Source organism: Poecilia mexicana, unplaced genomic scaffold, assembly GCF_051168715.1.
Source record: "Poecilia mexicana isolate PSO_F unplaced genomic scaffold, ASM5116871v1 scaffold_3, whole genome shotgun sequence".
Lineage (NCBI taxonomy): Eukaryota > Metazoa > Chordata > Actinopteri > Cyprinodontiformes > Poeciliidae > Poecilia > Poecilia mexicana.
In genome coordinates, this window is record NW_028263372.1 from 6,289,040 (window position 1) to 6,314,578 (window position 25,539).

The 25,539-nt window shown below is 38.4% G+C and overlaps 1 protein-coding gene across 1 annotated transcript in view; it reads right to left on the reverse strand.

Moving 5' to 3' along the window:
* The window catches only part of LOC106925612 (neural-cadherin-like), a 105,906-nt gene that overhangs the window by 3,251 nt on the left and 77,116 nt on the right, over positions 1-25,539 (reverse strand). Inside the window, exon 11 of the mRNA XM_088004601.1 lies at positions 24,259-24,503. Within this exon, the coding sequence (XP_087860727.1) occupies positions 24,259-24,503 (245 nt within the window). The remainder of the gene's footprint in view (positions 1-24,258; positions 24,504-25,539) is intronic.

Sequence of the window (25,539 nt, forward strand, 5' to 3'; positions counted from 1 at the left end):
TCATCAAAATAATGACTCAAATAATCATTAGTTGCATTCGTACTCCAAACATGTAAAATGTGCTTATACTTAGTTCAGGTAAAAGGAGCTTAACATAATCTTATAAAAGACTCTCTTAACAAAGCATGAGGATCAATGTTCTTTTATTAGATCTAAATCTAAACAGCAACTTTCCACACAGAGGTTCCTTAATCTCTGACGTGGGCTCTGCTGTAGGCCTGTGTTCTATGAACAAGATTTTCTTTGTGAACATGTCGAGGGTGGATTTGTGTCCATAATTCACATTTGAGAAGAAATAAAATCGTCCGTTGATGACAGAGATGGAGACAAGCAGTGAGCGATGCAGCGCTACATCTGTATTCTACTGAACAAACTGAGTCTACAACAAGAAGCTACAAGGGATTCATGTCACATAATTAATTGAAGTTTATGCGCTAATTAAACTCATTAATGAATCCAGTCTAAAGCGGCAACTTGCCTCAGACATGAGTAATATCAATTATTAATGAGGGAGGGCATGGGCAGGAAAAACTCTGCAGTCGCTTTCGAACACAATCCAGAACGGCACAGGATTTGTCTCGTTTGAGTTTCCATAGCAACGCCTGAAAACTATCAAGTATTGATTATCTACTTTAGGTCATCTTCCTTTTTTTCTGTCCGCTAATATTCACATGTTAACTGACATGTTAGAATGCTTGTCCAGAAGTTGTACAAAAAATTTGACACGGGTCATTAACACCAATAAATGTTAGTGAGTAGACTTTAAGTTTCTGTGAGCTTCAGTTCTCAAAAATTCAAAAGTACTTTATTTATTCCAACGGAAGAAAAAAAGTATCTTCAAACAGTCATTGTGGCTAGTGTGTCATGGTTGTCATAAAAACGTGACACCTACGTATCCGGCCAGGAGAGACGGTATTCCACTGGATGACATCATCAGTTGACAGGAAGCACTGCTAATCCACCTCCTTTGCTTTTGCCACTCCTCTTTAAATCTGTATCTGGTCATTTGGAGATGAGGATCTGATCCTCACCAACGTTATGACAGAGGGAAGAAATGGTTTGAACTTCCTGTTCAACTCCTCTGGGGTTTGGAGTTAGTTAGTTCATGTTTTATTTAAGCTTTTTGGGGATGCAAATCATCTGTCCCCGGTTGTAAAATAATGTTGTTGTCATAGTTTCATGACTGTCCAAAGAATTTAGAAAAAAAAAGAAAAAAAAAAAAAGCAATCCCTCAACCAAAACAATGATGAACAGAAGTCTACAAAACACAAACAAATCAGAACTAATGTGACAGAATGAGCTTGGAATTTAACAAGGTTGTATGTTAGACTCCAGTTTACTCCAGATGCATCAAGTTTAAAGTGGAATAAATGCCTTCTACAAATTTGGAGACTTTTAAGACAAATGTAATGCAGCTGATGCAGCTTATAGCAGCACTGCTTCCCTCAGGAACAGGATCTGTTTACATGCAGTGACGCTCCCTTTGGCAAAACTTGCAGCTAAAAATCCCTACATGATGATCTGTTATTGATATCACAACCTGCCATTTCCATCAGTGCAACATTTCTACTGTCTTTTATCATTTTCTTTATATTTATTCATATGAATTGTTTTGATTTCGATAATATGCCCAACTTCAAAACTTAGCTTTTTTTTTTTTTAAATGAACAAATATTGGTTTTTGCTTCTTCTTCGTCTTTGAAACAAACAAGCATGGGATGGTAGATTGACTCTGTTAAATACTCCCGTTTGGCGCAGCACAAAAAGTCAACATGACATGTGAAGGGGAAGAACAGAAAGAAATCTGATCTAGAGCCGCTGTGAAGATGACTGCTCTGCTCTGCTGGAATCAATACCCTCTGCATTAGAGCTCAGGCCCACATGAAGAGGAAAAACACACACTACAATAACTCACGAAGCAAATAAACAGCAGCGAATATGAACTGTGTTCCTCTTTGGTTTATGGCAGCAGAGACTGTGTTTTCACGCGTCTCCGCTTTCTGCTGCTGTCCTCGGCGGAGCTGTGTGTGAGTGTGTGAGCATGAAGTGGCTGGAATGAGTTCCACGGAGAGGTGAGTGGGGAAGCTGGGGGTCAGGGTGTACAAGATGTATCTGTGCTGTTCAAAGCCCTCTCTGGAGGGCAAACAGAGAAATGGAGAAGTTGATCGGTATTTCTGACAGGGCGTTTGTGAGCTTAAAAGAAAGATTATGTGTTTATCTGTTTACAAAGCCTCCAAGGTCCTGCGCTGTCTTTGACCATCTTTTTATTGGTTTAACTCTCTCACTCTCTCCACTGTCCACCACTTTCTGGCCAGACTTTTTTTAGACATCAACTTCCTGAACTCATGCAGCCAACCTGCTTTTAAAATGATTTTCCAGTCATTGCCTGTTTTTTGCACAATAACCAATGCATTAGCCCACTATGTTGCCATAAGTGTAAGCCTAGCTTAGATGCTACAGGTACTCCTATAAGATACAACAGAAATATATATATGTGTAGTAAATTATATGCTAGTGCTGGCAAAAACAAAGGCAAATAATTGTATTGAAAACATGCAGTACACTTATATCCTCAAGGCAGCTAACAGCTAGCATACAGTGCTAACAGAAGCAGTTGCCTCAATGCTACTATCAAACCATTTTCCAGGATGTCATTATCAATATGCAACATTCATGTCTAAAATAAGCTTTGCTGTCATTTCAGTGTTATTTGATGAGGTCTTTCAGAAAATCCCTCTTGATATGGTGTAGGTTCCTAAAACGTTCATCCTTAAATGCTCGGTGCAAACGGACTTCCTCCATTGATGTAGGTATATTCCAGAGAAAAATCTAATTTAACCAGACAGTTCGAAGAGGCTCTGATGCAGGGGGACGATGTAAGGAATCCTGTGATTTAATACACACTAGAACCAAATATTCTGACTTGTTTACTTTCAACTTCTGCATAACTGAATTTGGACTACAAAATCACTACAAGGGAAAAAATGGCGGATTCACAAAACCTATTAGATGGAAGTCATGAGCTTGTTTAGCAGTTCCACAGGAAATATGGTGGCATCATAGACAAGAAGAACATTATAGCACAACTACTCAGCTGGTAGGGTCATAATTTCATGTAAGCTTGTATTTCCAGGTCAGGTGGTGGAAAGACATGGGTGACATTCCCTTAGGAGATGTTGGGCCCTTAGCACCAACTTAGCATTGTTCAAATCCTAATACTGACTAGCTTTTTTTTCAGGGTCCTGTAGAGAACTTGGACAGGTCAGAGGTGAACACTCTCAACGGGGAATCCATTGTACTTTGAGAGGTTCAATTGGCGCTAAATGAGTGTGTGTGAGTGTGTGTGTGAGTGTAATGAGATTTCCAGTCAGAAAAATCAATATCCAAGCTGGCCTGCAATGAGATCAGTGTCTATGAGTGCATCAACACAAGTCAATAATACGGCATAGATTTTACCCCATGAAACTATAATTCTGTTTACTGCATCCATCCCTCTGTGTTTGATCTAGCACTGCTCACCTTCACTGCTCTTAATGTGCCGCTGTTTGATGTACGTTTAAAGGCCAGCACCAATATGCAGTTTATATTCACCAGTAAATATCTTTCTCCCACTTTTAAAATCTAGATTTAGAGAAAAATAATTAACTGCAGGAAGTGGATTTCTGTGGGAGCTCACATCATCCCTCAGACGCTGTAAGGACTGCCAAAGAAAAGTAACTGAATTGGAAGTTCTTATTACTACTTCTTAAAGAAATATATTTAGTTCTAAGGGCAGTAAAGCCTTCAGTGAAATCAAATCAATTCCTCGAATAAAGGCAGCAATCTGTCCAGTTCCTTTACGCCTGCAGTTTGTTTTTTGTTCTTATTTATCAGAACCGTCAGTCTTTCTCTATCCGTCTCTTTGTTCTGGGCACAACCTCAGCAGCACAGTGTTAAAAATGCATCTGTTTGGTCAGACATGGGCTTGTAGGATTCCGTACAATCCAGTAGAAAATGGAAACTTGTTGTGGTAATCAGCACTTTTCTTTCTGCAACTGCTGCCCGACAAAGCACCCAGAAAGCATCCACAGTGCTTCTCTATGTAACAGCTTCATCCCAAATTTTATTACATGACTCTGTTTCCTCCAAATTCTGCACACAAATCCCTCATTATGTCAGTGTGAAAGAAATGAAGAGAGAAAGAAAGAAAGTAAGAAGGAAACAAAAAAAATGCTGAGAAAATGCTGAAAACTATCAATCTGTACATCAGTATCAAACTCATTACCAATGTTGAGCCCAATCGATACCAATCTGGAGAAAATGACACAATTAATACAAATTGAATCACAAAAATCATAGAACATATCGTAGATCAATTCAGCTTCTCCTCCTGCTGTCTCCATATCTCATACACAACTTTCCTTTAACAAACTTCTGATCTGATCTGATTCAAATAGTATACTCTCATCAGGTGTTTAAAAACAGCATTTATCAAACCACTGATAAAGAACAATCTGGACAAATCACTGCTGCAGAATTACAGGCCGATCTTCAACCTTCCCTTCATCAACAAAATGATTGAAAAAGTTAAATGGCGTCTTAACGCATGCTCATCAGTGCGCAATAATGTAAATGGGACTTTTAAATGGAAATCGCTTTAACACAGAAGGTTTATTTCTTTCAATCAAGTTATATTTTGAGATGAATATTGGTTTAGAAAACGACTGAACTGTGCTACTTGATTCGTATAATCAAGTAGCATTATACAAATCAAGTATAATGCTACTTATACTTGAGCATTATACCAACCGCCTTGAAGTCTTTCAATCTGGTTTCAGTGTCACCACAGTAATGAGTTTGGCCTAGTCAAAGTCTTCAATGACATCCATATAAAATTGGAAAAAAAAGAATAACACAAAACCAAGAAGTCAATGGAAAAGAGACCTGAAAGCAAGACGAACACCAGCATAAAACAGGAGAAATGGTTTACAAAAAGTTACTAAAAACAAAACCAATCAGGATTTTAACACACTTAAAGAACTGTACACATGGAAACATAATGAAATATGAAATAGATACTATTTATGACCAGAAAATCAAGAATCATGACAAACAGGACAGAAATGGACTGTCATCAGATAGGATTTAAGATCCAAGATACTAAACACAAATTTGATGTATTTGTTCAAAAAAGCCTTAAATGATTCTATTTGTTTCTCATTGTGCAGTAGATGTATGTAAAAATGATAAAGAAAAAGAATCGACCATCACTTGTGAACACTGACTTTGGTTCCAGGCTGTTATGAATTATGAAGTCATATTTATTAATAAACCAATTCAACTTTAGAATCGATAATCTATATGATAGGTTACACTATCATATAGTATAATATGAACATTTTTGACATTGAGCATTTTTGTACCCGACAGCACAACCACACAAGCATCGTCTGACACGATGCTTTTTGTCCAGATGTTGTTGTGTTGGGTTATTGATCAGGACTGACTTTGTTATTTCAAGGAAACCATCAAAAAAGAAACGAAAAACAACAAATGAAAATAAATAAATGTAAGAAGGAACAACAAAAGCTCTGAAGTACACACCCGAGCTGAAATAATTCAAGCTTCCATCAGGAATTTATTTTCAGTTCAGCCCAAGCTCCATCATACTTTGAATCAATTATGCATCACTGCTGTGTTGTGTGAGGAAAGACAGAAAAAAAAGACTCTTCACTTCTTTTTCATGTTCGGGGGAACAAGGATGTGGATACCATGCAATGACCAGGAATGAAATCATTTCAATATTTCAGTGTGGACAAACAGGGACTTCATGTTCACAGAGAACCTCAGTCCATTCCTGAACGTAGAACCCCTCCTGGTGGAGTCCCAGCAGCAAAACGTGAGACAACTGTGAAAAAGGTTGCTTTTATTTCTGTTCATTTTGTTTCATCCCAAGTAATCCTGTGAACTCTCTTGAACACAAACAGCCGGGGTGTCCCGATCCGATATTCATGTCGGAAATTGGCCGATATCAGGCAAAAAACGAGTATCGGATTAAATCTCCAATATAGGAACGTAGATAGAAGAACTCCACCCAGGCAGTGGCGTGGCGCCGTGGTTAGAGCTGGTGCCATGCATACAGAGGCTACAGACCTCAACAGGCCGTCCTCACTTCAGGTCCTTTTCCTCCCACTTCTCACTGCCCACAGGAAATCTAAAGGAAGATCTGGCAGAACAATCAATAAAACGCTGCCTTTATGGTATCAGACTGAGGTTTAGACTGGATCGTATTACTGAACAGGGCTCGCTTTTCAAAGACTAAACTAACATTTAATACTTGCATAAAACTGATATTTCTTTCTGTTTTGAACACTGAAAGTTTATTTTCAGTTGTATGTCTCAAGGCCAACATTGTGATCATGAAAGATGGACAGTAAATTATGTATGTGCTGGCTCACGATATGCAACACATAAATGCTTAAAGGCTCTTGTGCTTGAAAATCAAGGTTTTAGCTGTGACGCAAATATTCATGGTAGTGCAAACTGGTCAGAGTTCACACCGAGCGTTTGCTCTGCTCACTGCTGAACAACTCGGCTGATAAACCAGATGGGAAGAAAATCCTTCAATAAATCACTCTGATTCCTATAATTGTCCTAAAGCCTAGAAAAGTTGTACTGCCTGTCAAGGATTAGAGCAAATTTCTTAATTAAAATCTAAGCACTGGTCTGGGACCAGGTAAAACTTTATTTTAATCTGAATATGGAGAGCAGTCTGTCATGTGGGGACCTCTAATAGCAATTGAGAAAATGTTGAATTAGCTACACATTGTCAGCTGTTTGAGTATAATTTTAGAACAATTTTGGCATGTCACATATTTGTTACAGATTCAACCCAAATCTACACATTGGCAGAGCTGGAGGCGATAAGGCAACAGTGGTACGCCTGTTTGCATAGCAAGAAGGTATTTTTGTCATGTGACAGACTTGGTTTATGAGGATTAAATGAATTTGAGAAAAACAAATTAGACATAGTTTAAGCACATACACACACAATTTTTGTTCACAGCACCCCTCAATTCAAATCACTAATATAACTGACAGCCCATAAAATCAAGAACATGCAGATAAGTGACAGGCAGGAATATGTGAAAAATAATAAGATAAAGTTTAATGTTATTAGCTGTACAGTGGATAGTTTTTGTAATTATTGGGTCTTTTACCTGAAGTTAACTTTTCAGCTAACATGAATGAACACATGTTAAAAAAAATGTTCCTAAAAAATGAACAGAAAGGATTCAAATGATGAAATAGTATTTGATCTGAAGAGACTATTTGGACTTATTTGGACCCGGTCCACAAACCCTCACATATGAGTGGCTGTTGATCCAATGCCAAGCAGAATTCCAAAGTGCTCATTTCCACACAGTATTTCAGATACAACTCATTCATAAAACTCACCGAGTGGTTCAGGATAGAGCCTAATCTACAGCATGAATGAGTGTCAACTTACTTCCTTACTGATGGTCAGATTTATGCACCAGAGAGGAAACACTCTCACAAATCAATTGTGACTAGCTAGAGCTTTAAGGGACTAACGTCACCCCTGATTGGACCAGGCCTTGCTTGAACTTTACCTTAATCCCTTCTTATTTAAAAGCAATAAAGGTATTTAAGGACAAAGTGTTAGTGTGTCACTTAATGTGTCCCTGCAGAGGACTGAACATTTGGAGGGGACCTATTAGTTGGCATCTTTAAGACCTGGGTCATGTTTATGAAGTCGAGCTCAGTCTCTGACAGACTGAGCTCTACTGTGCAGAGCATATCAAGTAACTCAGAGGTTTCTGCACCAAAGTATACAAGAAACATATTCATACCAGTTCCTGTGTCAAAGAACCAACCCAAATTCAAAAAACTTATTCAACTTGGCATTATAGAGTTGAATGTTCAACTTCTTAGAAAAAGTTAAATGTTGTGGAAGCACTGACACTACAATACCATTTTAGTAGGGTGCATTCATTCAAGCTTCGTACTGCTTTGTTTAAAAGGAATTACATTTTAAAGTAAATTGAAATACAGCCAATGAAATGTGCTGTAAATCTGACTGGGTTCCTGATGCAACAAGCATCTATGAGCCTTACCCTGAGTCGCTGCAATGTCCATACACACCTCATAATGTTGAGCTATGCTGCTGCGCTGCAGTACTTTCAGCAACACAAGTTGTTCAACATTGAACTGCTTCTCATGGACTAGAGGAACTAAAACTACATCTGGTAACTTATGTTGTCAGTGGAAACAAAAAGCAACAAAGAGTCCACACAGACCAGAGAGGAGTCGAAGCAATGTCAGAACCTAAACGAGCCGACCATCACAAACTGGCCAAGTTTGTATAAAATATACAAACTTGGCCCATATTGCCAATGTCAGAAACCACAACTGTCTGCACCATTAAACATAGTAATTAAAGCAATGCATAAACGGTAAACAACACTCAACTATGAACACTGACCAAGGAACAATAAGCAAGAAGTAACCAAGCAGAAGGAGGTGACTGTTCTCATCCTCCCTCCTGCTGCAACATCTGTCACCATGACAGGAGACGAAAACAAAGAGCAATGAGCATGCTCTGCGTTCTTACGTTCCTGTTTTATTTATTTGCCAATTAAATAAGTATATATATTTTATTTATTTATATATATATATTTTTTTAATGATATAAAATAATAGCTACTGCAGTGTGCGCAGAGCATTACAAGAACAAAAAACGGCTCTTAGTGAGGCTTCAGTCCTTATTACGATATTGCACTTTGGTCACAGCGTTGTCCCATATTTGCGACACCTCAGTCAACACCTCCACACAATAATTCAGTGCATGAGTGACAACTTTTTTTCATCGCAGATGCAACGTGTCTCTGTGAGGATAGCTTTGCCAGCATCACGTCCACGGAGCTTACCTTTTTTTAAGCTTTCCTTCCAAGTGACGCTAAAAGTTGGCTGAAGTCCCCACCGTCTGTGAAAGCAAAGCGCTGCTAATTTTACATGTCGCCATATCTTATGATTTATGCAGCGCTATTATATTACTGACGATCAGACAGACATCTTCTCCCACTCAGAGGAAACCACTGCACATGTCTTGGAGCTCCGCATGCGAGTAAAGGTGGAGGCGATGGGTGAAAACAGACACTAAGTCACGTTATTGCTTGGATTTTACGGCGCCATCTTAAGTCCCTGAACTTCACATTTTAACGAAAAAAAAAGCGCAATGCGATTTTAATGTAACGAGTAACGTGACAGTTTTGTAGAAATGTAGTGAAGTAGAAAGTACAGACACTTACTGTAAAATGTAGTGGAGTAAAAGTAGAAAGTATCCATTATTAAATCTACTTAAGTAAAGTACAGATACACGAAAATTGTACTTAAGTACAGTAACGAAGTACTTGTACTTCGTTACTTCCCACCACTGCTTATACTTGATATGTACAGGATTTTTATAACAACTCGGTAACATGATAGTGATAGTGATTGGAAAGTTATTCATTTTGTTCCAAAGAAAAACAAAAGTGTGGAGTGAACTTATATTCATCCCCCTTTTCTCAGATACCACCGAATAAAACCCAGCGCCATTTCAGAAGTTGTCTACAGTTTAGAAAACAACATCCAAAGCTTTAAACATCATAAACCTATCAAAAGATGACTGGTGGGAGAATCTGTCAACAAGACCACTACACACAAATCTAACCTTTAAGCCAAAAAGAAAAAGAAGCCAAAGGAAGTCCTGCTTAAAGCCATGCAGGTGCATGAAGGACATGTGGAAGATGCTGATGGAAAAAACTGACATTCACAGAAGCTTTCCATCCAATGATTATTTTTTACTTTTTATTTTCAATAACTTTCTTATATATATATATCTCATATACACGTCTGCCACATTTTATTAACGTCTTATTTACACAGACCATTTTAGACATCTAACTTAAAATAAGGTTGACAAGCTGTCATCTGGGGATTATCGATGGAGGAAAAACAGAAATACATTTGCCTCAGATAAACAGTAGCCCCATTAAGAGAAGCCAATATTCATTGACAACATCCATGAATATATAAATCTACAATAATTACAGTGAAAGGGATGACAGTAGGTATAATGAAAATAAAGACTAAAGTAATAAAAGAACATGATAATAACATAAAATAAACTCAAAAGGTATGCAAGCAAGTAAATAGAGGTGTCAAGGTTACAATATGAATGTAGTTATAGGTTCCCACTTAGATACATCTTAAGTTGGAGTCTTGATGTTGTTTTTTCCATAATGCAGACGTTTTTTATTCTATCTCTCTACTGTGTAATACTGGGAGGTTGTGGTCTTAACCAAGCATATGTAATACACTTCTTTAAAATAAGAAGCAAAACTCTAATAAAGTATTTATTGTTATTATCAATCATGTTATCAAATTATCCCTTATATATATACAGATGAGTCCAAATCTAAATAAATGCCTTAAATGCTTTTTATATCCGTTGTCAAGAAAAGTCAAGCTCAGCCCACTTCCCCATGCTGGAGATTTTAGTTTAATAATAACAATAAATAAAGTTATCTTTAAAATTAATTACACAGGTGACATCAAGACCCAACAGTAGAGTCAGACAGTAATAAAATTAATCTGGTTGTGTGTGTTGTTATTGTGTCCTGCAAACTTTGCTTTAATTCTACTTTTTTCTATTTAATCATAAAAAATCATAGTTAGGCAGAAAGAGAGTCATGGAACAGGAAGAGCAGGTTTCCTGAAGAAAGGGGAAGTTTCCAGCCTGCATGTGGATAAAAATAGTTCAGATTGCTCATTTCAAGGCATTAAAGTTTTAAAGAATAAAATCTAAACCCAGAGTAAAATGCTTAAATGAATAATAATAACTTATGATTAAACCAATAATTAATATTGGTTTAACCAATGGTTGATATTGGTTTGATTATAAGAATATTTACACTTACTCTTACACTTGTGGAAGTACTTACAGGTGAAACAAATAAATGTAATTTGGTATCAAATAATTAGAATAATGGATTATTCTTGGTTTCTTTTCAGAAATGTCTGTAATAACTCACATTATGATTATAAGAGTAACTAATAAGTAATGGTTATTATAAAATTAAAAATGAATGCTAAATCAGAGAAACTAAAAGGTTATAAATGTGATTTTGACATTGAACTTGAAATGGTGTAAAATGTGTAACTGTAACTAAAGGTCACTGATGATGTGTTGGAGGTACAGATGGTAGGTGAAAGGTCAGGGGGGGAAAGAGGAACTGATAGGAGAGCAGAGGTGACCAAGGCCTTATTGCTAAACTTTAAACTTCCCTAAGAAAAGGTTAGACGCAAGAGGACTGTTGAGCAACCCTGGGTCATTAGAACAGACATCATGTCTCCAAAACGGTGAAGGATATGAGATCATCGGTCCAAGTAGTCGGCCAATGAGACAGGCACAGCAACAAAGCTAGCCAATGCAAATGCACCAAAAGGGTGGATAAACCCTTTATAAGGTGAGTGCAAAAGAGGAGTCTTTGGTTGGATCCTTCAGGCAGCTTTGAGCCAAGATCGAGATGGACAAAGAACTCTGCAGCTGAAGAAGAGCTGGGGTCACTGAGCCAAAGACTGTTCTGCACATGGGGACCAACCCATTAGCCCCGCAACATGTGGCTTCAAATTGCACTTCCCTCCCCAGCTGGGTTCGGGACCACAAAGATAAAGACAAAGACCAAGGCAAAGATGAAGATAAAGACAAAGATGAAGAACAAAGGCAAAGATGAAGAACTGGTGTGTTCCTTCCATGAGACCAGCTCGTCTACATCTCGATGGACCAGAAAGAGAGACGAGGAGAAAAGAGCTACACAGCTGCAAGACAAGAAGCTGAGGACCACTACGCGCATGAGGAAGTCACCCTGAGGCCCGAGATCTGCCGCTCTAAGTCAGTACTCTTCCTGTACTGGGAGCCTCCTGCTGCCAGTACATCTGCCAGCCTCATCATCAGGCCAGTTCTGGGGTTCAAGATGCCAAACTCCATCCATCTCTCTCTCAAAGTTTCCCTTTTTTAGTTCACAGTGTCAGCATTAGGGAAAGATAGGCTAGATTATTGATTTTACTTATTTGATTATTTCTGTTACTGATTTAAGCTGTACTGACCCTTGCAAAATTGCCTTACTAATAAAATAATTAACATTAAGAAAATCTAAAAGATGTTGTGGACATTCAATTAATGAGTCACCTTAAAGTTCTTTGATGGTTGTAAAATAGCTATGAAGTTTGATTCTGGGAGGAAAAAGTGGAAAATGTTTTATAGGTTGCTTTTAGCCAAAACAACACCCTTGGGACTCTCCCGAGTCACTAAAACCTACCTGGTTCAGTAACAAGTGCAAGTTGTAATAAGAGAAAGAGCGACCGTTAACAGGTGTGCTCTGTGAAACTAGCTGATTGCGGGCTGCTCTATCTGGCTAGTTCACACAGTGAAAAATGGTGGGACATCTGGAGGCAAAGGTTGTTAGAAACCAGGCTAGTCTTTCTCGCACTCTATATTCTCATCTGGAGTAATACTCAGGAGTTAGAGGCTTCTCGGACCTGTTAGACAGAGAGCTGGGAGTAACATCTCCCTCCTCTCAGAAGGGGAAGTAGAGAGAGAGAGAAGAGGGGAGAAGGGTGTTGCGCAACAACACCGTTTGCTTACAAAATTCATCCAATGAATTTTAAGATAATTTGCAAAGACACATGGAAAATGTGTCATTCTTTTATGGGGATATCTAATGCAGACATAACCTGGGAAGTTTGCAGGTGTAACTTTAACAAAAAGTGACTCTAGAAAGTATTAACTCGAGAACTCTGAAAGCAAATGTAAATCAGACCAAAACGTTGAAAACCACGTCATTTTTCTTTGGAATTGTCTAATTTAAGAGCTACTGCCCTTCCTCTGCTGCGCCGATTCAAACACATGGAGTTGGCAAAAGACATTTTTGATGGTGTTCTTTAAAAAAAAAAAAGAAAGAAAAAAAAATCTCTTGCTGCTACTTAAATTTCAGAGAGAGGTATGCTTGACCAATCGAGCGCGGAATGCTCCACCGATTGAAATTACTACAGGAGCCCCTGGAGCATTGATCTCAATTTCTGCAGGTTTGAGTAAACAGCACCTTATACGCCTACAAATCAAGTAATTAACACTTAAAACAGAACTGAGCTTCAACAGGATCAAGGTTGGATGTCGCACTTAATACGAGCCTGAAGCTAAATTGCAAGGGAGAGCTGTGGAATAAAGGTGAAAAGAGAGAGAAAGAGAGAAACAGAGTAAGAAAGAGAGAGGGAGAGAGAGAGAGAGAGAGAGAGAGAGAGAGAGAAATGATCATTTGAACTGTGTCTGACTAGTTCCAGGGTGTGAAGGAGTTGCACTCTGAAATACCAATGAGACGCGCAGACATTGCCAGAAGCTGTGCTCACTTTCACCATCCTCCTCAGAACTACGCAGCTCTTGGTTTCCTTTTTTCTAATGAAAAAAAAAAAAAAGAAAAAGAATGTTGTGTACTACCTCTGCTGCATAATCTCGTCAGTTCTCTTTTGTTTTTCTTTGGTGATTTTCATTGTCCTGTTGTATTTTTGTAGCGCTCTGATCTCTTCCACTGTTCTCTGTCTCCGTCTTGACTCGGCTCTTCTGTTGCAGCGTCCTCAATTAAACAGAGGGAGCCTGTCAGCGGCAATTCTCTCTGTGTGACTGTGCCCAAGGCAAGTTTCTCCTTTAGGAATAGATTTTACGGAGCTAAAGGTACAGGAAGATTAATATTTAACAGACAAATACAGTCAGTCAGGCAAAGACAAAAAAAATAGGATTTTAATACAGGCAAACTAGACACTAGTGTGTTCCAAGTTCATCCGCCTCTAGGGGAGGAAGTGAGGCTGGTGCAGAAGTTTAGCAGCTACAAAATTTCTGCTGCTGCTTTCTGACCTTCTTGCTATGAAAGCTTAAATATCAAGAAAACAGCTTTATCTTCAGTCCATTTCTGGGTTCTAGTCATGGAACACTGGCCTTGTCAAATGCAGGTCTATGAAACTTCAGAATATGATTTTTAAAGGTGTTCAAAGGATTTTGGATGAACGGCTGATACACCACAATCCAATCATTAAGCGCAAACAGCTACCAACACACCAGGAGTAAGACTCCTGAAATACACAGCGGCACTCCAAGAATTCATGCAGATTTCAGATGCTGTATGTGGAACTGAGGAATTTCTTCCAAGAAGAAATACAATAGAACCTATGGAGTGCTTAATTTTAATGCATGAATCAAATCTGTGAAAGAGTCAAAGACTTTGATGGTACTATGATCGACCACTTCATTAAATTCCACTATACTGGCACAAAAAACAACACAGTTTCTGAATGAAATTTAAGATTTATAAAAATATAAATACAATGGGTGGTTTGGGGATCCTGCTATATTACAATCAAACATATCAAAGAGTGTGACATTTCTGGGGTCAGTTTATGGCCCTCAGCAGTGGCTTTGTCCTCACACTGTATGTGGCTCTCTACAACCATAACTCCTGTAGAGACATGCTTAAAGGTTTTCAGGTTTTTCTGTATAGAATACACCCACCCTCGTATAGGCTGGCAACTGAAGTCAGCCAATGGCAAAAACCAACATCATCCACTCAACTGGAGATAAATTTGCGCTTAAAGACACATGGGAGCTGCTCCATTCATTTTCTATGGAGTTTGCACAATGAGGTGGCGATCGCTAGCCCTGCTCCAGTCAATCACCAATGACATTCAACATGTGAAATTTTGTGCTTGTACATGTAGATGTGGACATGTGGGCTTGAGTCACAACACAGGAAAGCTGTGCAATGTTCATCTTTTCTTGCTGTTGTTGGTATTGCGTCCCGTGTGTTGGGTTTCACCCAGAATGGAGCGGTCAATGTCAACTTGCTCTTGTAACACACCTACAATAATTTAAAAAAACACATAAAACCAACATGTCCTACAAATGGCCAAAAATATTCTTTCAAATGTATATAAAGAAAGATTTATATAAAGATATAAAGTATGGCAACAGAAATAAGATCAACATGTTATAGAAAGAGGTGATAGTGAACCAACTGCCCTCCAATAGGCTTTGGTGGGAAATGGTAATAAAATGATCAATTAATGGAAACTATTTCATATTGTTAGGAATCAAACAGTTTACCAGTGGAATGGAGGAAATTAATAATCACACTGTGGATAATAATAGGAACCGATAAATTACAGAAAAGCTGAATGTGCACAGATTCTGTTTTACAAACAACACAGTTTCACAGTTTCTCATAAAATGATTGTTTCTTGGCTCTATAACTAATCCACAATTAAAGTTTGTCAGACCAAAAGTCACCAGTGAATCCTGTTTCAGTCAGTTGTTTTGAAAAAAATTCATGATTTTCAACCAGCAAAATGTCACTGTGTGAAGGATGGGAGTGACACCAGGCCAGTAAACCTTTGGGGATTCTGTCAGACCTGCACTTCTTTTTATTCCTGTGCTTAGCTGAGTGTGACACTGTCATTTCTAAATGAGCAGTCCTGGGGCCTGGAGGCTTTATGTAGAGTCACGGCCGGAGCCAGAGCCACCTCTTCTGAGAGGTCAGTGATGGTTTTACCAGTTTACTCCAGATAGGTTGATGGCCACAGCCCAGATGACCATATAGGTACAAATGATCTACAACCACATCCTGCTCATCATATTCAACCTCTTGATAGTTCTGTGATTTGGGATTTACTCATCGTTGTCTATGTGTCATTTAAAATGACCCGTTGAAAAAACTTTATGACAGCAACAGTTCATTTTTCTTTGTACTTAATAAACTATTTTTAAATTAATTGTTCCATGTTTCATCAAGCAACTCGTCCATGTTTGTGGCCCCTTGCACTTTAACTTTTTAACTTCCCTCATATATGCACAATCCAGCTGTTCATATGCAGATTTCTGGCCACTTGGATAGTAATGCCTGTACAGTAGCTGCATTTCACTTACAAATGTATGTAAATCTTTAGTTTCCATTAAATAAGAAAAGGCATTAAAATCGCACATGAATAATAATTTTCGTAATTTAAATTTGTGCAATTTTATGGTTAATGGCTATGCAGCAGGTGTCGTGGAAAAATTAGGAATTCTCTATTAAATATTTGGTTCTTTCAAATGAAATGCTAACATATCTTTTGGGCTCAGACATGGAACAGAACACGGTAGAGAACTACAGATGCTGCTACTGGCACAGACGACAAAGATGGTTTGTTTATGTTTTTCCAGACAATATGCAGCTGGCTCCACCAGAGCTCTCACAGCATCACCGTTCATAAAGCTGTGTGTCATTCCAACATGTTGAATCCATAACTATTCCAAAATCTCCAACTACAATTTCCCCAAACGGAGCATACATAGCCGCCCCCAAGTAGGCGGGGCTTGTTGCTCCAATACCTGAATAAGACGCCGAAGTCTCCTCTGATTGGCTGATAGATGATGAGCGCTAGCACCAGGGCTGGATTATGAAAATAATCAGCCATTAATCTATTCATAATTCATAAAAATAAAAATTATGGTCACTGCCATAATTTTTAATGACACTGCATGAACAAGGCTATTCACGTGTAGTTTTGATTTCTATTTCTTATTTTGCAGTTGTGTTTTTTCCACATTAGCTGAATATCTACAAAGATTTGTGAACATTTGTAATAGAAATGCAGCTACGGTTTGCTGCACTGCATCCTCTATAGTTTCATATGAGATTTTAATTTCATTTTTTATTTTATGGAAACATCGAGATTGCAAAACTGAGTTTCCTCTGAAATTGCTGTAAGTTTTTATTTTTATCATTTTTAAAACCAAAAACATTGCTGTCTGTGATTGGATGTTACTCCAGTGTCACATAACATCACACTTTCACTTAAGACTTTGTTTTCTGTACCATTTCAAATGATCTTGAGACCTTTTTAAATCCCTTACCAGTCATGCTGAATTTCTTAATACTTTTGAAACTTATGCTAAGGAAGCACGTTTAAGGATATTAGAAAAATAAACAGGCTTTGGTTGCATATCCAAATTTTGTGACGACCTTTTGTTCCACCCACCCACACCCTGCGCTGTCTCAGGGTGGTGCTGGACTCTGTCCACTGTGGTGGACTCTGGCCTGTTGCTCATCTGAAACTATTTGCATCCTTCAGTTCTTTTTAATGTCAACACTTTTATTTGTGCAAATATTCTTGTTTCTCGAGGCAATAACGATCACGTCAAAGGTCTGCTGCATGCACACCCTCACAATTACGACACCAAACAGTCTAAAAATTTTAAATACATTAGTTATTAAATAGTTATTTACCCATTGTTGCAACATTGCAAGTTATATCACCGTTGAAAGACTAAGAACATATATCTGCATGTTTTTCAGAGATCTATGGATCAATGAAACCTGAGCAGAATTTCAGCAGAATGTCAACTAACCTCTGCATGACTGAATGTGGTTTGATAAAGCTTTTATGTGAGGAATCCAAAATCTAAAAAAGGATAAAATTGTTGCTTTCTAAAGTTTTACTTGCTTTGCAAAACATAATTTTAAACAAGAAATGACTTGACAAAATTCTATCCAGTTCCAGCTGCACCCCTTCTACCTGATACACTGAAAAAAAACAAAAAAACAATTGATTTGTTGTCCTTCCCTTCAAGGTTGTGCTTCCTATTAGCACCTAATGCAATGCATCATGCAGTAATTATTACAACTGCTTCTAAGTGTTGTGTGTTTACAGGCCCCTGTTAGTGTAAGTGTGATAGCATTATTCCAACAGCTTAAATACCTACTGCTTTAGTTTACTGCACTTCAAAGAGTTGAAGCAACAATCTGACACATTTCAGAAATAATTAGAAACATCCGGAAACACACAGCTAATGCGTTATGTAGAAACACTACATAACTGTGATGCAGTGAGGTCAAAGTAGCCAAGGTTAATTCTGTCAGCATAAAGTGGTGTCATCATTCAGAGTTAACATTATTAGATGCAAGGTTTTGTCTCTTACTGGAGAATTGCTTCTTCACAACACCAATCATCTTCTAGCCTGCATGTCTTTGCGTCCTGCAGGGCGTGGCCACAGCACCGTTTGAATCTCAATGTGGCTCGTGCTCATCAGGGGCTCATTTAGTTTTCAAAATGTCTGAGGTTCAGTTTTGAAAAATGTAGAGTGTCAGTATGCATGAAGGCATTATGTAAAAGAAAAAAATAAATGTTTTTTTGTCCTTCGGCGATATGAACAGACTGCGTCCTGGTGGGCTTACCTGCTCTCCTGAGAATGACTATTATGTATTCTTTCTTAAAACACACTGTCACTGTTTCTCGGTGTACAAAAACAGAGTTGAAGACTCCGAAAGATCCAGATTGTTTATTCTTTTACAGAAAGTCAATGACAAGAAGTTCTGGTAGGACAGCAGTTCTCTTAGAAGATTTAGAAAACGATGTTACCAAACCTGATGTGTTCGCAAAAAGCACAAGCTTGTCTGTATCCTTACTAAGACACGACACAGCTGCATCATCATTCCAACTACAGTGGGTTTATTTTCTACTGGCTTTACTTTCAGGATTCTTTCTACACCCTCTGTACTTTTATTGTTTCACAAAATGAAACTCTAATAAAGCATTTTCTGATCTACCTAAGAAAATTCTCAAACTGACTCATCCTTTCCTTGTCAGTGTGCAAAACAAGCTGCTAACAACTAATTGATTAACTTATCAAGTTGACCAAGGTTGACCAACTCTCATCATTTTGGACTGAAGTTTCAGCTTTTCCTTTGATTCTCACTCTTACTTTTTACATGACAAACTTTAAAATGTGTCATGGAATTCTGACTTTGTGCTATTTTGTTAACTGTCTGTTTTTAAGGTACATAAAACAGTTTGGACATCAGATAATTTTAAACAATAATTGATTTAATCAACCAAGAGCTAAAACCTAATTTCATTGTATTTGTAGAGTTCATTTTTTGGAAGCCATATTTAAGTATAAGCAAAATATTAGCATCGACGTCGGTATTGGCCATTGTTAGCCGTTTTCAACATTTCAGAATCCGTCCTGTGAGAAAAACTGGGCCGATATTAATATCTGATAGTTATTTCCATCTTGTTGCCATTTGTACATGCATTTTGAGAGGGGAGAGTTGACCATGTGTTATTTGTTTGGTCATGTGTCAGTGAGAGTGATGAGGTTTTTAACTGAAGCAGAGAAGCAATCATAGTGGTGTAGTCGACAGGTTATTGCAATATTTACACCAGGGATCTCCAAACGTTTTCCTGTGAGGGCCACATAACTTTTCCCTTCTCTGCTGGGGGGCCGGAGTCAGTTTGTAACAGAAAAAATGTGACGATTGCAGGAGTGCCTAAATGTAAAAATGTATTGTTTTCCAGAAAGCACAATCAAATAACATCCTCTGGGTTCTTCACAGAACAAAAGTCAGGAAATAAATAATAACAGTATTTATGAAATAAATAATAACCAAATAACCCTCTCTGGGTTCTTCACAGAATAAATCCAGGAAGGATTATAGTCCGTATTTTGCAAACTATGAGCCGCACCAGACTATAAGGCACAACCCCAAAGTTAAAAAAGAAAAAAAACAAAACAAAAAAACAGTAAACATACACATATAAACCGCAGATATCTCTGCCGCTCCAGTTTTACCACAACTATGCAGCAGCAGGGGGGGGTGGACAGCCAACATTTGAGTAATAACAGGTCAATTGAATATCACATTTATCACGGCTGAAAAAGAAAAAGTTGCCAAGTTTAGATTTAACAGAACTGATTACGAACGGTAACTGTAACAGTAAAAGTGCTGATCCTTCGTGTCTGCTACTAGCATGTGCTAAATGAAAATAGGCGCTTTCTTCTTCTTCTTCTTTAGATTTCAACAGCTGCTTGCATCCCTTATTGTTGCACTACTGCCATTTACTGGATCCTAATATACTATACATCAAATTCCCATAATGATCCCAGTATTATTTAAAAAAAAAAAAGAAAAATCTTTTCCCCCTCAATGCTATTTAACTGATCAGCAACATTCTCAAATTTCAATTCCGTATTAAAACCTAATTCCGTTTTAATGGGCGCTTTCTTCGTTTATTTCCAATTTTGACTTCCAATGATCCACTTCCTGCTAAAGAGCCCCCTGGTGGTTGAAGAAAAATCCACATACAACCCCTGGCAAAAAGTATGGAATCACCAGTGTTGGATGAGCAGTCATTCAGACATTTCATGCTGTAAAACAAACTCGGATCAAAAACATGACACAATATTAAGGTCGTTCCAAAGTGCAACTTGTTGGCTTTCAGGAACACTCAAAGAAATGAAGAGAAAACATTGTGGAAGTCAGTGAATGATACTTTTATTGACCAAACACAGGGAAATAAATATGGAATCACTCAATTCTGAGGAAAAAAGTATGGAATCATGAAAAACACATAAACAAAAGACCATTCAAAATACATCACTAGTATTTAGTTGCACCATCTTTGGCTTTTATAACAGCTTTTAGTCTCTGAGGCATGGACTTGATGAGGGACAAACAGTATTTGGTGCCTACTCTCTTTGATAGCAGTTGCCAGATCAGCTTTGCAGGTTGGAGCCTTCTTGTGGAACATTTTTTTCAATCTCCACCACAGGTTTTCTATTGGGTTGAGATCTGGACTATTTGCAGGCCATGACATCGACTGAATGTGTCTTTCTTCAAGGAATGCCTTCACTGTTTTTGCCCTATGGCACGATGCATTGTCATCTTGGAAAATTATTTCATCATCTCCAAACATCTGTTCAATTGAAGGGATGAGAAAACTGTCCAAAATGTCAATGTAAACTTGTGCATTGATAGAAGAATTAACCACAGTCATCTCCCCAGTGCCTTTGCCTGACATGCAGCCCCATATCATCAAGGACTGTGGAAATTTGGTTGTTTTCTTCAGGCAGGCCTCTTCATAAATCTCACTGGAACGGCACCAAACAAAAGTTCCAGCATCATCACCTTGTCCATTGCAGATTCTTGACTCATCACTGAAGACAACTTTCATCCAGTCATCCACAGTCCATGATTGCCTCTCCTTAGCCCATCGGAATCTTGTTCTTTTATGGTTAGGTGTCAATGCTGGTTTTCATTTAGCTTTCCTGTATTGAAATCCCACCTCCTTTAGGCGATTTCTTACGGTTCGGTCACATACATTGACTCCAGCTTCCTCCCATTTATGCTTCATCTGTTTAGTTGTACTTTTTTGGTTTTCAAGACAAATGACCTTTAGTTGTTTGTCTTGACGCTTTAATGTCTTTCTTGGTCTACCAGTACGCTTGGCTTTAACAACCATTCCATGCTGTTTGTGTTTGGACCATATCTTGGATACAGCTGACTGTGAACAGCCCACATCTTTAGCAACCATGCGTGAAGGGTTACCTTCTTCAAGAAGTTTCACAATCCTCTCTTTTGTTTCAAGGGACATTTCTCTTGTTGGAGTCATGGTTCTCGCCACTCCACTTCGTCCAGCAGCCCTCCAAGGTGTCATGACTGCAGGTGTTTTGAACTGCACACTAACGGGCACATCTAATCTGGGGCAGGTGTCCATTTAGGGAAAGGAAATAGACTGGGTGTGTCCTTTTTTCTACCTCCAATTTGAGTGATTCCATACTTTTTTCCTCAGAATTGAGTGATTCCATATTTATTTCCCTGTGTTTGGTCAATAAAAGTATCATTCACTGACTTCCACAATGTTTTCTCTTCATTTCTTTGAGTGTTCCTGAAAGCCAACAAGTTGCACTTTGGAATGACCTTAATATTGTATCATGTTTTTGATCCGAGTTTGTTTTACAGCATGAAATGTCTGAATGACTGCTCATCCAACACTGGTGATTCCATACTTTTTGCCAGGGGTTGTATAAGCGGCTTATGGTCCGGAAAATACGGTATATAAAAAAAAATCTAAATGGTCTCTGGTACTGCTCAGGGGGCCGGACCAAATGTGGAGGCGGGCCGTAGTTTGGGGACCAGTGATTTACACCATTGGTAAATCACTGATCGGCCATAAACATAATGCACAATGTAAACGGGGAACAGACTTAAAAAGAACATGCTTGAAATTATTTCTTAAAATGCATTAAAGCATATTTAAATGCTTCTTAAAGTTGGTGACCACCTTGCTGCATGTTTCTATTGTCATATTGATGAACACATATTAATATTTTGAGGTTAAAAGGCCTCCTTGCCATCACCTCCTTTCCTCTGTATTGGATTCAAGTTGCGACTCCAGAAAGTGTTACTTCCAATAAAAAGAAACATGTTGATAAAAATAAAAAATGAGGAGATTAAACCAAAATCTTCCATGGTTATGAATAATTTTAGTCTCAACTGTGGATTACACCAAGCAGAAGAAAATATCTCAATCTGGCTGTAAATTTCTGACCAGCTTCTTAATCTGTGGATCTGTTTGTAAATTTCAGCCATTTAAATATCAGCCATTCACCAGACAGCTGAGGTTTCCTGCCATGAAGGACACACTGATATTCCTGCTGATGATTGTTCATCTAAAGTTGCATCTGAAAATATTTTAAATTGTAAAGTTTTCCGATGCTTGAAACAGATAAATGACTGTTTAAACAGGCCAAATTCAACTCTACTGCAAATAAACATTTACAAATCAAGTGTGATTTCAGGCACACCTAATGCAACCAATCCAACCAAGTGTTTATGAGTATGTTTCAGACAGAACACCTGAAATAGCTCAAAGTCTTGACAGTGACATTTCATTGTGAGAGAAACGGTGGCTACTCCAGCTTCAAACTAAGAATGGCCAGAGGTTTAAGAATATTAATGAACCTGAGACCTTTGATTCCTCCAGGAATGCTGAATTATTTCCAGACTGCAGAAGTTGTGAAACACTGAATTTTGTGATGCGACATGTAATATTTCATTTGGTTATTACAAAGAGATGCTAATCTTTTCGTGGAGGTTGAATACTTTCAGGAGAAAAACAGTGTACACACACACACACACACACACACACACACACACACACACACACACACACACACACACACACACACACACACACACACACACACACACGTCAATCATTTAGTTAGCCCTTTTCCATACAACACTTGCTGAAAACAACATAAGCTGTAGCATCAAAGCTGTAAACACAGAGTAAGGCCTATCTTTATTTCATGTCAACATAAAGCCAGATATTTCTCAAATTTTTTTTTTTTGAATCACTTTTTTTTCTGTTTGTTTTTCAGATGTTCACACTTTCTGTATGCAAAAGGTGCAAGGCTGGGTTCTCCGGCTGAATGTGAAGCCCTAGGCTACAATTTGAACCCTTTTACCAGGAAAACATCCTTAGATTCAGTCACTAACACCTCCTCAGCTGTAAGAGCAAAGTAAACAACTTTAGTTTACAAGACACTAAGGAGAATTTGGAAACATACCAGCTTTTTATCCTTATGTGTATGGCAGGGGAAAAAAAACATCCGCTGAACATAACATTTGTACCTCAGCCTTTGCAGAAATTTCCATTAGAGAGCGGCGATACGTGAAGCGGTTCCTCTTGATGTAAAACTGTCTAAATTTCACCAATTTTATGACCGAAGAACAGCAAATTCTCAAATGAAGAGGACTAATTTAGCAGCTTTGATGACATGTACGTATATATTTAGAAATGTTGGAAAATGTGTTCTAACCTTTTCGGTGCCAAACAGTACTGAAAAGATCAGAGAGCAAAAGATTAAACATGATACAACTTTTATAAATATAGGATGTTTTTCTTCAAGATTCTCCTCCACAGTTTTTATGTTGAGGTTACAAGGGCAGAGTGGAAAGTTATTTTAAAATATGGTCTGATAGAGAACCCATCAGAACGACTCTTAACGAAACCAAACTAAACCTGTCACGCTGCCCCCTCACCTGCGGTGGCGCTGCACCAAGAACCACTGACGGAAACAACATAAAAACATCTGAAGAAGGGAACTTCCTTCTTCCCAAAATGTGAAGACAAATGGAGTGGTATGAGATTTTGGGTGTTGCAGGATTCTTCATTTTTGTTTGGCAAAGGACCATTTCTCCCACAACACAAGTATTTGTTTTGGTAGCATTTACCCAGAATGCCCTTGCTGCAATCTGCTCCACAACACTGTCAGATCCAGGGTTATAAATATAAGCTGGTGTTCTTCAATCTATGAGATGCAATTGAAGCAACACTTACCGAGCAACGCCATGAAGCAGATACAGATGGCAAAGAGCGAGCTGAAGCTCAGGCCCACGTCCTCCCTATAAACAGCCAATGTTGTCTCACAGTGGCGCCCCCTGTAGCCCTCTGGACAGTGACAGGTGAATTTAGAGGGTGACTGGGCCACGCAGGTTCCCCGGTGACAAGGCCGCGTAGCGCATAGCGTGTACACACAGGACTTTTTGGTGCCGTTCACATGGATCATGTGACCAGGAGGACACCTGCAAAACACGAAAAAACCAGGCAGAAAAACAAGAGTTGAAAAGAGGTTTACGTAATTTAAAAACAATGTTTGACAGCAATTCAAACTGTCAAACATTTGTTATGACAGTTCAAATTGCACTTGGTAAAAAAAAAAAAAAATAATACTTATTTGTTACAATTGTCACCATGTCCTGACAGTAGGACAGTAGGATATAAGAGATAATCTGTGAAAAAATGGATCTCCTCTGCCTTCTTCATGCAGTCCAATAGCTCGCAGTCAGAAACAACCAACCAGGAGGAGGGTCAGCATTTGGCATCAACCTTGCAGCCAAACAACATGAGAGGTTGAGTGGCCGAAGCTTTTCCTCTGCCTACATCTCCCAGAATGCTGAGCGGTTCTAAACCAAAGTTCAGTGAAATTATTGAATATTCTATCAGATGTATTTCCTATTGGTATTGATTATGTGTCCATCGTAATATATTCTGTTATTGATTTATTGTCATGAATGCACACAGCGATAAACAAAACACACGACACACTAAATCACAGCTGTGGAAAACGTGTACCCAAAAGTAACCATAAGCTGGTCCATTTTTAATCTTCCTTATTAAAAAATTGAAATGGTTTGGGGATTAAAACTATTCCTTTAAGTATACTTTGGACAGTAACTTTGGATCATTTATCTGAAAAAATTTGACTCATTACCACCCACATCTAATCTTATGGAATATTTATTACAACTTCCCACCAGTGGAAGAAGTTAATTACTCCTTTAATCATTGATCTTACAGGGATGTAGACTTTAATAGAGAAGGAACGGCGGGAGATGAAAACGCTGACTGTGGTACTGGCAGTAACAAGGGTGATTTTATGCAGATGGGGCCACATTTTCTGCTTCACTTCAGAAAGCACTACTGTAATTAAAAGCTCATTTGGGTGAAGCAACTTAAACAAACACTTTATGAGAGCCGCATCTCATTCAGTGTCGATGGAGGAGTTCTGGGCGCCACATCCTGATGCTATCTGAAATGAGTTTTGTGTCTCGTCTCTGG